A 16996-nucleotide genomic window follows, 5' to 3' on the forward strand; every position below is an offset into this window, starting at 1 on the left:
TTAGAGTGTGCAGGAGAACAAACCAATAAATACAGAAAATGTGAAAAGAGGATTATTTTTATTTTGTTTTCTCATCATATAAATAAAAAATGTTTGCTTTTTATCAAAAATTAACCATTTATATGCATTTTTAAAAATATTCTTGAGAACTGATTTCTATTTCTATTTACTCTACATGCAGGATTCCTTCAGCAATTTCCTTCATGGATCTCAGTTAAAAGCACATTAACATGAGAATTTTATAGCTTCTAATGTCTTCATCCAAATCAGCAGCTCCTGCACAGATGAGCAGATTGCCAAATGCATCTGAGATGCATGTAAAAACCTATTTTAGGGGATTTTTTAAAATCCTGTCTGATCTTGTCTGAATCTGCTGCCAAAAGGCCACACTTCCAGTCAATGAGGACTGTTTAAACTTTCACTTTCTCTTGCACCTGTATAAATTCACCTGCAGCTCATTCGTTTTGTCACAGCAGCAGCAGCAGCAGCAGCAGCAGCAACTTTCTCCTCAAGAAACTCTTTGAAGAAGAGAAAACGCTCCAGAGAAATGGCCTCCAAAGTTACAGCTCTGTTCTTCCTGGGTCTCATCTGCTTCCAGGTTGCAACAGGTAAGAGAAAAATTTACATTTTCTAAATTCTGCCTGCATTTTCTCATTGGAAAGCATTAATTTTTGTTATTTTTGTGTTCCTGCAGCCCAGATTGTGATGGATTGCTGTTTGACCGTCAGTGAAAAACGTCTGATTCCTAAAAACATTGTGAGCTACAAGCTTCAGGTTGCCGGGTCGGGTTGTGACATCAGCGCCACTGTGTGAGTGTCTGCTCAGCTTAATCAGTTACTTTCTTAAAGTTCTGCTGGATTTTAATGTGGTTTCTCCATCTGGTTTTGCAGATTCATGAATAAGAAAGGCATGAAGCTGTGTGTCGTTCCCCCTGAAGGAAACCAGTGGGTGAAAAACCTCATCAAGACTTTGGACCGGAGACACTCTCTCCACTAAAACAGGTAAAACAACTTATCACTCTCGTTTTCTTTTGATTTATTGAAGTTATTTGAAATGCATTTCCTCACTTTCTTCTCTCCTTTGGTTGCAGAACGTGGAGAAAAGACGGAAAAACTCCTGAAACTTGTGAAGAAGTTACTCACAAGTAGTTTTGGTTCTGCACATGTTCATCCTAATTTATGGTGACAAACTTCTGTTTCCTCTTTCTTGTTTGTCGTCTTTCCGTTGAATTTCTCTGACAGAAACAGAAACAGAATCAACTGCCTTAGCTTGCCTGAACTGTAACGGCTGAAGCAGAAACTGGCTCTGTTTATAAATGTACTGTAAGCTGCAGATCGGTTTGTTGTGACAAAACGTGATTATTTTATTGTACAGAGTTTAAATAAACTGTTTTATATCATTTTGTACATTTTGGTTGCTGTGATTTTTTTTTTTACACGTCTTGACTTTTGTACAACTTGTGATTCTTGAATGCAAATTAAATGAGAAAATAAATAAATGAATAAACAAAAAACAAAGCAAATTAAATTCTTAAACAGTGCAATACAATGGAAATGAATAATGTTTGATTCAAAAGACAAAACTAAAATAAAAAAATGAGAAATTACAATTTCAGCAAAGAACATCAAAAAACACAGCCTGCATAAATATTGCAATAAAATAATAAAAAATAAATAATAAAAAAATAAATAATAAACTTAGTGACATAAAAGAAAAAGAATAAAATTGGAAACATTGTCAATTAAAGAAATAATTACAAATATTTAAAAAAGTATTTCTATAATTTCCTTTTAAAACAATATCAAGTTTCAAATAATACATAAATAAAATTAAAAGAAAAATAATACAAATAAAAAAATAACATAAAATAAAACAAAAGCAACAAAATGGGACATTAAAAATCCTCTAGAAACAACAAAAATAAAAAAAGGCTGAATTTAACAACTTGTCCACGAACAAATGAATAAAGTTAAACGAGATTTATCTAAAATTAAAATACGACATGAAAAGATAATGAAAAACAATAAAGTTCCAGAAACTGAGGTAAACAAATCAATGGATCAATAAGTCAGTGACAAAAGAAAAAGAAATAAAACAGGAAATTAAAGTAACTCCTTTCTAAAAATATCAAAATGAAAGAGAGCTGCTGATTACAAAACAAACATTTTGTCTGATTTATAATCACATTTCACAGATTTTTATATCAAGCTGTACGTTTTGTCTGAGTTTGAATTGGTTTTTTTAGAGAAACGAAATGATCTCCAGTTGTGGCTGAAAGCAAATATCAAAGTTTTGATCTGTGCAGAACCAAAACCATGTTCTGCAGGAAGACTTTGACCCATAACATAAACTTCAGAGATTAATTTCTGACTTTAATCTGATGAAATTATGAGAAATAATCCAAACAAACCATAAATCATCAAAGTAACTCTGTACTTGGTCATTTTCTGAATATTTGATTTTGAATAAATATGAGAAGAGTGACATATTTCCCCAATCTGCCAGTGAAACTTTTTCATCCATATGAAGGAATTATTTACTTAAAACAAGCACCAATGTCATGATGAAAACTTACTTGTAAGTGAGTTTTATCTTATTATAAGTGTAATAAGATATTTTCACGTGAAGCTAGACCAAAAATTATTGGAAAGATTTTGTTTTTTTTTAGTGCAAAGCAACAAATTCATCAACTAAATTTACTGTTTCCAATTACAATTAACTTGAATTTCCAACTGAAATCCAATGTCTACATTTTAGTTTTGGTGCTTTGTCCATTTTAATCGCAGGTTTTGCTCCAGCGCGTGTTCAGAGCCAGGAACCGTGCAAAAACCAAACTTTAGGAAACTTCTGGCACTGAAGCGTGGAAGAGTAAAGACAATGCCTGGAGACATGTTAGTGTGTTGCCACCTGTTGTCATTTCCAGTCAGCAAGGGATTGCTGAAAGTTTCACTTTCTGTCAACACCTTGTATAAATACACCTGCAGCTCCAGATCCTCATTCACTGCCTGAAGGTTTGCTCTGATCTGACCCGGAAACGCAGAAAAATGGCCACCAAAGCTGCAGCTCTGATTTTACTGGGCCTCCTCTGCATTGAGTTTGCATCAGGTAAGAGGAAGAATGAATGTTATATCCCACATTTCACTCCAAAATATTTCTTTGTTGTTCAGTTTTTGCGGATCGGATACGAATGTTCAATTGGTGTTTGATTTCTATTTCTTTTTCTAATCTGGGTTAAATTATTATTTTCCTATAATTTAAAATGCTGACAAAGTTTTCTTTTTTTTATCACAGTAAAAAAAACTTCAATCCAGAATTTATTTTACTTTTTTTTTTAAACTAATAAGCCAACTTTGATTATGCCAATCGTCAAAATGTAATGTTTGCTACTGTCTTCTCAATGGGTGACTTTTTATTTTTGTGACTTTAAGATGTAAAGAACTTTTTGAACTGCCTTGTTGCTAAAGGACCCCTTCACCCTTCATTGGCTTGGTTTCAATTTTCTTTTCAAGTTTTTTTTGCATGTTTTTGAGTCGTTTTGACAGCTTTGCTTCATGTTTCTGCAGCTGAGCTTGTGGTGGATTGCTGCCTGACAGTGAAGAGTGAAAAGCGTCTGAATCCCAGAAACCTGGTGAGCTACAGCGTGCAGAGAGCCGGCATGGGCTGCGACATCAGCGCCACTGTGTGAGTGTTGATTTAACTAATCAGGCCAGACAAAGAAACATTTAGACTCCTAGTTTGTTTCTTCATCTGCTTTTTTCTTTTCTTTTTTGCAGGTTTGTCAACAGGAGAAACATGAAGCTGTGTGTCGTTCCTGCTGAGGGGAATCCAGGAGTGCAGAAACTCATTGACTTTTTGGAGAAAAGGCGAAATCATCACTAAAAAATTTAAAAACATAAAAAAAAAAAAAGATACTAAAGTTGTGTTTTTTTAATTAATCCTTGATGATTGGTTTATAAGTCCATATTTTTTGTCTTATTTTATATTAAAACTTTGTTTTACAACTGAAGCTAAAAAGTTTTCTTATGATTTTGTAATAAAAAATTAAAAAGAAATTTAATGAATTTGTTGAATAAACATTTGATTCTATTTTGTCTTTTGTTTTAAATCTTAATTTCTGTTTGTCAGAAGAACTACAAACATCACCGACATCAAAACATGCGTAAAATTAATGCATAAAACATCATTGAGATAAAAAATATTTAGAAAAATATATAAATAAAAAGTATTTTTAAAGGTGAGAAAAACATTTGAAATAAAAATATACAAACAAATAACTAAATGAGCAAAATATGTCATGAACAGTTTAATTAATAAAATAAACTTGGAACAGAATGTGACTTTATGCATTTATTTTTATTTTTATATTTTTGTTGGGTAAATGAATCAATCATTGCATAAATGGAAACATAAAATAAATAAATAAAGATTAGGCAATTATTGATTGATTGAATTATTATTGAACAGCAATAGACAGTGAATGGAATAAATAATAACACATACAAGTACAAACTAAATAAAATACACTAAAAACCAGATGTTTAGATAACTTGGTTGAATTTAGCTAATTGCAGGCAAAGCAGATAAAATTAGTCCGTCTGCTTCTGTGATGAGCTATAATGGGTTCGGATCAGGTTGCAGATCACGGCTCATTTCCATCCCCACAACAACAGAAAGTCAGTTTGGGACTTTCTGCATGAACACATCACTGTAAATGTTTGGATTCCTCCGGGTCTTTCCTTTGAGTCAAACACGTAAAACACTTAAAACAGACACAACAAGGCATGAAGAACCCGATAAAGAGCCTCGCTGCTGAAAAATGCTCAGGAACCTTCAAAGACTTTTAGGCGCCGATTAACCTGGATGATATTCCAGCATATTTGCAAGAGCGGCGTGACGGATGAAATGGAGATAAAATGGAGATAAAATAGTGAACTACACAATAGTTTACTAAGCTAAAGTAGATTATAATACAGTGAAGAGGTTTAGCTTAGTACAGGTGCTATGCTAAACTAAAGTAAACTAAACTGAACTAAACTAAGCTCAACCAAAGTAAACCACAGTAAACCAAGGTAAAGTAAAAGTAAAATAAATTAAACTACAGTAAAAGTAAAAATAAAAAGAATTTGACGACCTTCTTGCTGTAAAGCAAAAGCACCAATAACCGCTTCGGTTTGCAGCTCCTGAATTAAATCCTCCAAAAGTTTGAAAACAACATTCATTCCGGCAGCAGCGTCTTCACACATCTGACTGAACAAATGGATCCTGGTCCAGATCGCTGCTGCTGGTGCTCTGACTAAAACCAGGAAGTCAGAGAACATCGCCCAGTCCTCCCTGGAGCTCAGAGAATAGATGCTAAGCTGCTGCTGCTAGTTTACACATCACCGAACGGTTTAAACATCTGCTGCATCCAGAACCAGAACTAAACATGGAGAAGCAGCATTCAGTATCTATGCACCATAAATCTGGAACAAACTTACAGAAAACTGCAAAACAGCTGAAACACTGAGTTTCTTTAAATCCATCCTGGAACCAGCTGGAAACATTAGAAATGAAACAATTTGATGTGTAATTATGTGATTGATTGATTGATTGATTGATTGATTGATTGATTGATTGATTGATTGATTGATTGATTGATTGATTGATTGATTGATTCTTGCAGCTGTATTTCCAGAGACATTGCCTCATTGTCTTCACTGCGTTTCCTCTGCATGGTTGGATTCTGTAGGGTTGAGCTTTGTGTATTTTTCTCATTTCCTCTGACAGACTGTGGAGTCTTTGCAGAGCTAGCATCATTCCAAGTATTTCTGGGAACGTGAGCTCCATTTCCTGGCAACAGGAAGGCCTTGTGAGATTCTCTGACCCTTTAAAGAGCTTTCACACAGTTTGACCTTTGGGTCAAAGACCGACGGGTCTTCTCAGAGGCCTGTGGAGTTTCCCACATTGCAGGACTTTGACACCCTTCAAAAAAAAGCCAAATCTTAAGCCAAATCTTAACACTGAGCATAAATTTGCAACCTTTCAAATTGAGAACAAATCCTCTGCAGCTCCGGTATGACTGTGGCCCTCAGTCTCAGCCAAACCCAAAATGAATTCACATTCATTCAAAGTGAAACTGGTGGGACTATTTCCCAGTAAGTCTTAAATCTGCTTCCAGTGAAAGTTGTTTTGGTCAGATGGAAGAAATGCAGAACATTTTCTGGAAATAATGAAGTGAATCTGTCAGAGTTTCAGATGCCAGAGTGGAAACCAGAGTCGAGTAACGATGGTGGATCTTTATTCCAACAGGCAGAGCTGACGCTGAAGATGACGATGAGATGATTCTGAAACAAACAAATCTCTTTGTTTCAGCATCTATGCACCACATAAGTCTCCAAATAAGTCCTACACTAATAAAAATAAAGTCTTTTGTCCCAATCTAAGTCAAGCCTTAAGTCTCTAAAGATTGTGATGAATCGGTTATTGAAATAAGTGGGAACTAATTTAGTTAAACTAATAGTAATTAGTTTAAGATGAACAGAAACCGACAACCTTTACTTTTGCCGTCCAATAATTAATTGGTCAATGAAATAATTAACCAATCAGCTTTGCACTCTATTGATAAGCAGAAAAACTGAGCATTTCACATGTTATAAGTTTTTATGTAGCTGCAGATGAATCCGTTGCTGTCATTTATCAATCACTCACTAAAGAATTATATGTTCAGGCAATAAAATGTTTATTTTTTTATTCAAAGTGGAGCTGAATTATTTGTGTCTCTTAACAAATGAAGTTTTGTTGGATCTCGTGGTTTTTATTTGACAGGAAGGAGGGTAATGAGAGAGAAGCCATGCGGCAAGTGTCACCAGGCCGGGAATTGAACCCGTAACCTCAACACGTGGCCCCTGCGCCACCACAGCACCCCCCCACCCCCCCAAACCATTTCTAATGTTGAATCACAACGGACTGAAAAATCTGCAAAATTTTTATCCTATTATTAAACATGAGAATAAATTTGAGAAATCTCGTAATGCTGCAGGTGATACTGTTTCTTTTACTCTTTTATTGCCTAAATATGTTCAAAATAAAGTCATAAACTAAAACAACTGGAGTAACCATAAAATACAGTAACTCAATGAAACATAAGAAGCACTAAAAACTGCAGCGATGGTAATCGGAGGATTAGAGCATTTCTTTGACTTTTCTTGGATTACTTGTCAATTTTTTAGTTCATTATTCTGGCTTTAACTTTAACTGATTTTGCGTGATAACTGGAAGCGGTTTGGGGGAATCTGGACAGACTGAATGAAAATCTCAGCGTCTGAATGACTGGACTGGATGGAGACAGCAGCGATTTTTACTGCTCAATCATCACTGGAAGCTAACATGTCCAAACAGAACAGATTCCCGGGTCGATATGGGTTGGTTCTGGTTCGGTGAATATCTGTTCCTCCACAGTTTTCACCCTGAGGGTTTTTCCACTTGTCATACCTGCCAGGTAGCATTTTAAGATTTTATTGTTTTAGACGCAACAAGTTGATCGATTTGTTGATGTCTGGGAATTTGAATTCTTCATTTTGGCTGCACATTTTCAATCTTGAGTCTGCAATTTCTGGTGATGTCTTGTTGCTTTACTGTCCTATTGGATCCACTTGTGTTTCCTGTACCAGCTGCAGTTCGGACCAAAAGTTTAAATATAACAAAGTTGATGCATCTCCTGACAGTGGGAAAAGACCAACTTGATTTCTGAACCGTAGTTAAAGTAAGTTTTGGTGGAATAATTGTGTGAAGTGCTACTAAAAAACTGAAATTAAGAAAAACATTTTCATCAACTGAAATAAATAGCAACGGTGATTAATGGGGGAGATACAACTGCAGCTATATTGTGTGTTTATAAAACTAACTAAAACATATTGACACTCTTTGTTTCCGTGCTTTTAAATCCATTAGACTTTTGAAGTGATTTAAAACAGATTTACCTTTTTTCCTAATGAAAGAAGTTTACACCAGCTGTTGGCAAATTATGCTAATCCACAAAATATTGACAGCAAAAGTTGTGAGAAAACGCCAGAAGTAGAGTCTGTTCATGGTAAATGGTATTCATTACCCAAACAAATACAATGAAAAACCTATAAATAATAAAAACTGATTATCTAAGTAAAAATAACTAGCAAAAATTAGCAAACATGCTTTAAAACAAATCAAATCACAAAAACTTTAAAATGGAAACCTAAAATGATCGTAGTCCTGATGCTACTGCATGTCAGGCCAGTAAAACCAGGAATATGGCTTTCTGGTATTGATTGTGTTTTTAGACTGAAATATAGAAGTGAAAGTCCATTAAAAGTTCACCAACACATAAAGAAGGTCATGAAACTGCAGAGAAAGTTCATCTTCCTTAAATATGTGCACAACTTGATCTCCGTCTATTGAGTCGTGTAAATGCGTATTATTGTATCGACATTCATCTCATATAATCCTCAGCTTCAAACAAATAAATGATTAAAAGCATCGTGTTTGCACAGCAGTTACTGCTGACATAATCACTGCATTATAAAGCCATCAAAAAGATAAGAACTGCACCTTCCAGTTAGTCCAACCTGCAGAGACAAAAGGACTTGTTCCCATTTTTTTAAAGGCAGCACTTCTGGTCCTTTAGCGTGATCCAAGTTTACTGTCAACGCTTCAACCGGGAGTTTCCCAGCTGCTCAATGCAGGCGGCACCAAAGCAGCGATTCACAGAAAAGGAAAGCTTGACTGTTTCTTCTGCACGGGCATGACTTCGCTGCAGGATTTGGTTTATGAATGAAGATCTGTGAGAAGAAGTCAAGAGTTATCATATCAACAAACAGATTCCAGATCGCGTTCAAGAAGCAAAAGACATCCAACCTTTCGGTATCAGTTTGTGTCATCCTCTGTGAAGTCAAACTGTGCAAATAAATTACATAAAATAAATAAATCAGTGCAAGGAAGTACAGTCAGGAGGAGTTGTAGTGTGAGCGATTAAGCACCACTGAGTGGTGAAACAGCTTATGGAACTGCAGAAAAATATAAGTCATTTTGCAGTAGAAACCAATTTTGTTTTGTTTCTGGTGCAAATATCTTAGTACACTTGAAATAAGACAAAACTAACATACAAGTGACTTTTCAGCAAAATGTGTGAGCTTGTTTTAAGTCGATAATCCCCTAATATTAATTTTAGAAAGTACTGGTTTCAGATTTGTCCACTTATGACATTGGAAACATTTAAATAATCTGCTAATGAACTAATATTTTTTTATCAGTATTAAGAAATTACTGACTTAAACTCCTATATGTTGCTGGAAAATTACTTGTATGTTTATTACTCTTGAAATAAAACAACACAGAAATGTTTCCACTAGAAACTAAACCAAAAAATATGATTTTTTTTTTGTTTTGCAAATTCTGAAAAAAAGTGAGTTTGTTGATAATATTTCAGTGTTGAAATCTTAAAAGATACCAACTGTTACTACCGGATATGCAGTTGAAAAGTTTCTTAGGTTTTGTGATGTAAAAAATAGATATTTCAAAAGATTTCTTCCACCTTAATGTGAAATAAATCCTGTAAATGTCACTTGTTCAAAGGAAAAATCTGAAACAAATAAAAATGCAGTGATCTGGTTGTGCAAGTGTGGATGGTCTTTATTGGGGCAACTTTTGTTTTTCTGAAGAAACGCAACACTCCTGACCAAAAACAACCAATCAGAGCCAGGGGGCAGGGCTTACTGCTGTCAATCAATCTTATGTACTTGCTTTTAATGTGCTAATGACAGGAAAACAACTCCCTGTTCCAGGAAATCTGTTTAAGGGCGTACACACCTACGTTATATGGTTCTATTATTTTCTCTTTAGTTTTCTATTGCAAATGTCGCATGCAACAGAATTGAGCAATTAAAAACAAACCAAAAGCCTCTGCTCAGTGTAGGATTTTTATGTCTTCAGGAAGTGTTGAATGCTAAATTGTAACAGGAAACATTTGCAGTCTGGCTTTCACAGAAAGCAGAAGAGTAGAAACTCTCATTTTCCTCTAAAGTCAGCAACTTCCCTCACATTTCAAGGATTTAGTTGCAGTTTTTCTGTCAGGGTTCTGTTTTCAGTTCCATCCAGCAGCCAGACGGTGAAGGAAGCAGCTTGTTTTTGTTTTTCAGCTACAAATAAAAACTATTAAACTACTGCAGCATTAATATATGCAGCTGCTGAAAGATTTTAATGTCACAAGAATATTAGCGCAGTTTCAACATGTTGTCTTTCTCATTCTTACACTGCAAAAACACAAATTCTTACCAAGTATTTTTGTCTAGTTTCTAGACAAAAAATCTTTAAAATAATAAATATAAATAATATTAAATATATGTTGCACACAAATCCAGTACAAATATCTTAGTACATTTGAGATAAGACTAAATTAATTACAAGTAATGTTTCAGAAAGATGTGGGAACTTGTTTTCAGAAAATATTTCTTTAATATTAATGAAAAAGTGCCAGTTTTATTGGAAGATTATTTATTCATAGCATGAAAAGAAATGTCTTGGTTTAGGTGAAATAATCTGCCAGTGGAACAAAAACTTTTTCCATCAATATTAAGGAATTATTGACTTAAAATAAACTGCTATATCTTATTGAAATGTTACTTATAAGTTAGTTTTGTCTCATTTTAACTGCACTTGAAACTAGATGGAATATACTTTGTTAAAGTTGGAGACACTTCTTGTGCGTTAAAGTGAAAATGTTTGCCGTGTTAATCTGAGACGTGATGGATTACCAAACTCAAGCCTTGGATTGTCTCATCAAACACTAACATTGCAGTAATAAAAGCAAATAAAAGAAAATTGAGTATTTCCAAGAAGATTCTGTATGTTTGCAGCTAAGAAGAAAATCTGACGCAGAATTGAGAAGTAGAGAAGTGTAGAAGAAGAAGCACTGGACGTATCGCTTGGAAATTAACATCTTAAAGTTATAAGAAATGTTTTCCAAAGAGTTCAGCTGAAAATTGACGCACATCTTTTAGCTGAACTCTTTGGAAATCACCTTGTTTTCCTTCAACTTTTTTGTTTTTTATAGCCAGAGAAATCGAAACAGTGAGACATGTTTTTCATACCTCAGTGATTCAGTCAGTAGCTACATTCCCATTACATATTTCTTTTAAGTATGAAACGTAAATAAAATCACACGTAAATAATTGTGTTCATGTGATAAAGTTATTAAAAATCAACAACTACTTCCTGTTGTCTCCTTTGTCGTTTCCCCCAGTAGTAACATGCAGTTGTTGATCACATGATTTGGAAAAAATGTGTTTCTGTTGCAGCTTTGCAAAAGAAACTAAAGGAACATGTTTTATCTAAAAACTTGACTTGTTTCTACATTGGCGCATTTCCATAAATTTAATTTATTTTTGTAATCCAATTTTCATAATATTAAGGCAATGGAAATACTTATCAAACTAAAACAGCATTGCTTTGCCTACAGACCAATGCTCTGCAAAAACACAAAATTTTACCAGTTATTTTTCTCTTGTTTCTAGTGCTAATGTCTTAGTTCACTTCAAACAAGACAAAACTGATTAATAAATATATTTTTCACGAGTTATAAGAACTTGTTTTAAGTCAATAACATATTTCTTCAGTGGAACTAGAAACTTTAAATCAATATTAAGGAATTATTTATTTAAAAAAGCTCAGACTTCTTGCTAAAAAGTTATTTTTAAGTCAGTTTTGTTTTAGTTCAAGAGTACAAAGATATTTGCACTAAAAATGTCCTTCTTCTTCCAACTCCTCGAGATTAGTGTGGTGCAAAATATGTCTTTTGCATTCCTTGTTCTTGTGCATAATTTTATACTACTATCATGTTCAAAATGAAGTTTAATTTTTTTTAAAAAGGAATACAAAACACTGTTTCAATGTTTCGATGTAACATTCCTTGTCGATGTTCTGTTTTTGCAGTGTACAGAAGCAACAACAGGTAGGAATCCCCCTAATAAACCTCTGACACATTCAGAAACTGATTTCTGCTGGGAACAAATGAGAAGATAAAACTGCTAAAGTTGGAAAACAAACAAAAGTCACATATTGTGAAAATATCCTTTGAGTTTGCATTTTCCCCAGGCTTTGATTCCTAACAAATCCATAGAGCCGCTGTGCAAATATTCTGCTGCAACAATTCATGATAAAAATACAGAATCGGCTCTGGTTACACTTCTGTAAGGGATCATACATTGAGTAGGGTTTTTCCACAGGGATCTTGTTATTGTAAAAGGAAACTGAAAGTGTCCAGTGCTATAAAACCAGAAGCCGGTGCTCAGAGACATTCACTAGTCGGATTTCCTGCAGTGTCACTAGGGGAACCAAGTTCGTCAACCTCCAGAGAAACCGCAAAAATGACTCCCTGGGGCAACGCCACGCTCTTCTTCTGCATCTTTTTCATCATCTGCTGCTCCACAGGTGAGTCAACAAACCATTTTACTCAGTCATCCTGACAAGCAGAAAGCATGACAAAAAACACAAAGAAAGGAAGAAAGAGAGAAAGGAAGGAAGGAAGCAGAGCTTTTAACAAAAAAGAAAACATTTGAAGAAAGCACCTTGAATTGATGCGTTTGAAGTTCCTGCTTGAAATATTTCTGCTTTTGTCACAAAATCTCACTATTATTCACAGTAAACATGGAAACAGGGGAGAAGAAAATGCCCAGACATAAAAAGTAAATATTTTCGTAGTGAAATCTGAGGAAAATTTGGTCCTTTTGTTGCAAAAGCAGGACAATAAGGTGAATTGAAAGAGAAAGATTTACATCCTTCAAGGTGCGGCGCTGGAATTTCCCTCAGCTAAAAACAACAGATAAACTTATCTCATTTTGCACTGACTGTATAAATATCAACTTTAAGTTTGACTTGATGTGTAGGCATTGTTTTGACACTCATGCTTCTGTAAACGTCTAGATTTGGAGAGCATAGCAGAAATTTCCTGTTGTTTTCACAGTTTTAATTTCCTGTCACTTTCACAACTTGCAATGTTTTGCTTTTTATTTAAAAGTTTTTTAAAAAAGCCTGAAAAGATAATATATCAAGAAATATTCATATTGCTAAAATATGTGAATACAAATGGTCTCCAGTGGATAAAGACTAGTAACAAAAACATAAAAAATGACTTTGCGATGCACTCGCTTCGCCGTTTCACACATTCATTTCAGTCTCACATCAGAGATATAAAACATCACCACTAAAACCTGAGAAGGGCTGGAAAGTACCAGCCCTTCTCCACGCCTCACACGCATTTGTTGCATGCAATCTCAAAGGAAGAGAGAAGCAGACCATGGTGTGTTTTGCAACAGCTTTAATCTCCATGTTAGTTTTACATTAACTAAACTCCTGTGGGGGAAAATCTGACCGGCAGTTTGGACTGTAGATGGTCACAAACACGCCCACATGGGTTTGTTCACACAGTCTGTCACAAGGAGGCTGTAAAAGTTAAATTCCCTTCAGCTGTTGTCAGTTTGAAGCCAAGAAACTGCTCAGTCCGGTCAGTTTGTTCACAATGTGCTCACTTCTTGTCGTCCTTTTTGTTGTTTCTGAAAGTAGTAATAACTGGATGTTGATCACATGTAGTAATAACTGGATGTTGATCACATGACTGGTGTGACACAAAAAATGTTTTCATTACAGATTTGTGAAATTACAACAATGTGTTAGGGCCTTTGTAGATAGAAAAAAAGAAGTACAATTATTTATGGCAAAAATGTAAAATTCTCTGGAAAAAAATTTAACTTGAAAAGTCTCAAGTTTGCTAGAAAAAACTAAACTTTTTAGATTAATCTTAGAAATTTTCTAGCAAATTTCTGACCTCAAAAAGTTTAACGGTTGCTAGAAAAATGTTTTAAATCACCTAGAAAAAAACTCAACTCAAGTTTGAAAAGATCAATCACAGAATATAAATGAAAACAGAAAATGTTTGAGCTTCAAAAGTCGAAAGTCTGCCAGAAGAAACTCAAACATCTAGAAAAAAACTCAGAAATTTTTAGATTAAGCAAAGAAATTTTCTAGAAAAAAAAAGAGAAAATTTCAGAGTTACAAAAACAAAAATTTGGTAGAAAAAAATCTCAGAAAATTATTTGAAAAAAATGTTGAAAGTTAAATTTTTTTTACTTTCAAAAGTAAAAAATCTTCGATTTGTAATTGGTTCATTTAAAACCAGTGAAGAATAAAATTTTGACCTGTTCATTTTTTGCCTTTCAGTGACTGAGGCGCAGGTTCCCGTCGACTGCTGCTTGTCCGTAGCAAACTCCTCAATCAGCAAAAGGCTGATTGCAGATTACCGTGACCAGGACAAAGGCTGCGCCATTGATGCCACCATGTGAGTTTTTATTTCATCCTGACCATCTGATCAGTGAGCAGAAACCAGAAGATAAACCTTTGGTTGTTCTTGCAGTCTGGTGACCAGACGTGGGAGAAAACTCTGCGCTCCGACGAAGGAACAAAAGTGGGTGGAAGACGTGATGAAGCACGTGGATCACCTGAAGAAAAGATGCAAAACGGAGAACTACCAGGTAACTCATCTACGTTCTGATTTAATTGAATATCTTGGATTTTGTTTTGTGTTGTAAAGTTAAATTTTTTTATCTATACAACTATTTGAGGTGGAAATGCCTCTAATGGGAAAGGAACCTGACATATTAAGTCTGGTCTGGATTTCAGTCACAAACAGCTAAATATTTTATTTTTGGTGGCTTTAACCTGCCAACTCAGCCTCCTATAATGTTTTCAAATGTTCTACACGTTGTTCTATTTTATGACACTATAAAAACATAAAGCACAAGTTACTCATTTGAATCTTCGCCATGATCTGTTCTCTGTTCTAGTTTCAGGAAGTATCTGATTATTTATTCTCCCATTAGTTCAATCAAAGTGAACTTAAGCACCTTTTCTATTATAAGCACATTCCATTCAAAGTCAATAACATTCCTTTATTGACTTGATTTGTTTTAGCTTCAGTTTGTCTTCAGGTTAAAGTTTAACATAATCAGCAGGAATTTCCAGGTGTTTCGCTACGATAAAGAAAACATTATCTATTAAGTTATTATTTTGTATGTCGAGAAACATTTGGTAATTTTGGGTAATTTCCACTTTTATTGGTTCAGTTTATCATATCATATTTAATTTTAGCTAAAAAAAATATATTTTTATTTTGAAACAGCAATTAATGTAAAATGAAAATTTTAAAAGTATTTTTTTACTTGTAATAAAATCAGATTACACATTTATTAATGCTTACGTTCTCTTGTTTTTGCATGCTTACATTTTTGATTTTGAATATCAAATCAGTAAAAGTTACCATTTGGATTTTAAATCACATGACAAACAATATTTACATTTCATGGGTTTTGCACAAAACTGGTTGTTTTTTTCCCATTATAGTTTTTATGAAAGGAAATATTTCTGAAATTTCTGAACATTGATGATGAAAAGTGACACCCAGTGTTGGTTCTAGTGTTTGTTCTAGCTGAAGGTTTGACAAGCCTCACCTCACTTCAATTGGGTGTAAAACCGCAATTGGCGGTGACTCATGGAGTAAAGATGCCAAAGCATGAAGGGATTACAGGAAAATACATTTTTATTATCACTGTACTTTTGTTAATGGTTTGCAGATATTTTAATGGCTTCTGCTTCTATAAATGTTGTTTTATAAACTTTTCTGCACAACTTCCTGCAGAGTTGAACGTAAAAACATGTTACTTCAGAAATTCTTGAATTTTTCTTTTCCTGTTTTTGTGTTTTTCCAGGGCAAACACTGTTTTGGAGTGAAGCGTGAATAAAAAAGCCTCTGGTTCCCTGAGAACGTCAAGTGATTGACACGAATCCAGTTAAACGTTTCTCCTGTTACCAAAATAAAACCTTGTTTTTTTTTCATTTATCTTTATAAAAGTATATATGTTAATTTGATTTGCAATCGAAAAACAGCATCCTGAAGGAATTTTATTTTTTTACTTCTTTCCTGTTTGTAAAAAGTCTTTCAGAGAGATAACATGTTGAATTAAGCTAACACATGTGTAGCCACATAAGCTAGCCTATATTTTCATTATCAGAGGAAGTTTCATTGTAACATTAATGTGAATTTTTATCTCTAATTAAAACCTTTTTATTTCACCCAGATGTTCGTGTTTGATTATTTGCAGATGACACTCTGTTATCTATTAGATCTGAAATTTCTTAATAATTCTTAATAAACCTCACTGCATCAATACATACACTGTGAAAAGGTTAAATATGTATTTTTTGTGTATTTTTTTCTGTTGCACCCAAAAACATGAGAATGTTTGAAATATGATACAAGTGCAGACTAGAGAAGAGTTTTCATTTTCTTTCATTAGAAAGTTTCTACTGTGGTGGAAAAAATGGGAAAGTAGTTTAAACAGGCAAATAAAATGTAATTAAATAATAAAAAAAACAGTTGTATAAAATAGCTTGAATTAAAGAATAACATCATAAACCATGACAAAACAAAGTTTTTGTAAATTGCATTTGAAAAGTCTGCAGAGTCAGAAAAACAAAGTTGCAGAGACCAACTGTTTCTCAACATTAGTATTTAAAATAAATAAAACAAAAAAAAGCCAAGTGTGAGACCGTGAAATGAAATAAGTGGGACTTGTTTAATGAATTAGAGTTAATAAATTGGCCATTTTCCAGTCAGTGCCATTGTTGGTGCAATGATTATTTTCTCTAGAAATTAAAGGAGAAACCATGAGTCATGGTGCAGAAATATTTCTTAAAAGAAAAAAACTGGGACAAGATATTTAACAAGAAAACAAAAGGAATCAAATATAGCCAAGATCTCATTGTTGCTGTTATGAAGAATCAGAATCAGCTTTTTTGGGAAGGACTTTGTGCACACATAAGAAATGTGACACAATATGAACAAATATGTATGTAAACTCAATATTTTGTCCTATTTGTTTTTCTTCTCAAAGGTCTGTTGACATTTGAAACAAGATAATTGGGGGAATCAGTAACT

The 16996-nt window shown here is 34.0% G+C and overlaps 3 protein-coding genes across 3 annotated transcripts; all 3 read left to right on the forward strand.

The window, feature by feature from the left end:
• The first annotated feature begins 489 nt into the window (after positions 1-489).
• On the forward strand, positions 490-1406 carry LOC129366059 (C-C motif chemokine 20-like). Its single transcript, XM_055039646.1, has 4 exons — positions 490-608; positions 695-809; positions 891-1001; positions 1091-1406. Exons 1-3 carry the CDS (start codon positions 548-550, stop codon positions 994-996), a joined length of 282 nt encoding a protein of 93 aa, XP_054895621.1. The 5' UTR covers positions 490-547; the 3' UTR covers positions 997-1001; positions 1091-1406.
• Positions 1407-3017: 1611 nt separating this feature from the next.
• On the forward strand, positions 3018-4001 carry LOC129366058 (C-C motif chemokine 20-like). Its single transcript, XM_055039645.1, has 3 exons — positions 3018-3105; positions 3564-3681; positions 3774-4001. Exons 1-3 carry the CDS (start codon positions 3045-3047, stop codon positions 3877-3879), a joined length of 285 nt encoding a protein of 94 aa, XP_054895620.1. The 5' UTR covers positions 3018-3044; the 3' UTR covers positions 3880-4001.
• An 8276-nt stretch (positions 4002-12277) lies between these two features.
• Positions 12278-16131, forward strand: LOC129366043 (C-C motif chemokine 3-like). Its single transcript, XM_055039633.1, has 4 exons — positions 12278-12438; positions 14224-14341; positions 14417-14534; positions 15768-16131. The coding sequence occupies exons 1-4, from the start codon at positions 12375-12377 to the stop codon at positions 15798-15800; spliced, it is 333 nt and encodes a 110-aa protein (XP_054895608.1). The 5' UTR covers positions 12278-12374; the 3' UTR covers positions 15801-16131.
• Positions 16132-16996: the final 865 nt, after the last annotated feature.

This window comes from Poeciliopsis prolifica, unplaced genomic scaffold (genome assembly GCF_027474105.1).
Source record: "Poeciliopsis prolifica strain line A6 unplaced genomic scaffold, Auburn_PproV2 SCAFFOLD014, whole genome shotgun sequence".
NCBI lineage: Eukaryota > Metazoa > Chordata > Actinopteri > Cyprinodontiformes > Poeciliidae > Poeciliopsis > Poeciliopsis prolifica.

Bases quoted from the DNA above. Each gene is read 5' to 3' on its own strand.
- LOC129366059 (XM_055039646.1), top strand. From the start codon at position 548: ATGGCCTCCAAAGTTACAGCTCTGTTCTTCCTGGGTCTCATCTGCTTC. The intron at 609-694 runs GTAAGAGAAAAA...GTGTTCCTGCAG, and splicing joins CTGCTTCCAGGTTGCAACAG to CCCAGATTGTGATGGATTGC. The intron at 810-890 runs GTGAGTGTCTGC...CTGGTTTTGCAG, and splicing joins TGTGACATCAGCGCCACTGT to ATTCATGAATAAGAAAGGCA.
- LOC129366058 (XM_055039645.1), top strand. From the start codon at position 3,045: ATGGCCACCAAAGCTGCAGCTCTGATTTTACTGGGCCTCCTCTGCATT. The intron at 3,106-3,563 runs GTAAGAGGAAGA...ATGTTTCTGCAG, and splicing joins CTGCATTGAGTTTGCATCAG to CTGAGCTTGTGGTGGATTGC. The intron at 3,682-3,773 runs GTGAGTGTTGAT...TCTTTTTTGCAG, and splicing joins TGCGACATCAGCGCCACTGT to GTTTGTCAACAGGAGAAACA.
- LOC129366043 (XM_055039633.1), top strand. From the start codon at position 12,375: ATGACTCCCTGGGGCAACGCCACGCTCTTCTTCTGCATCTTTTTCATC. The intron at 14,342-14,416 runs GTGAGTTTTTAT...TTGTTCTTGCAG, and splicing joins TGCGCCATTGATGCCACCAT to TCTGGTGACCAGACGTGGGA. The intron at 14,535-15,767 runs GTAACTCATCTA...GTGTTTTTCCAG, and splicing joins GCAAAACGGAGAACTACCAG to GGCAAACACTGTTTTGGAGT.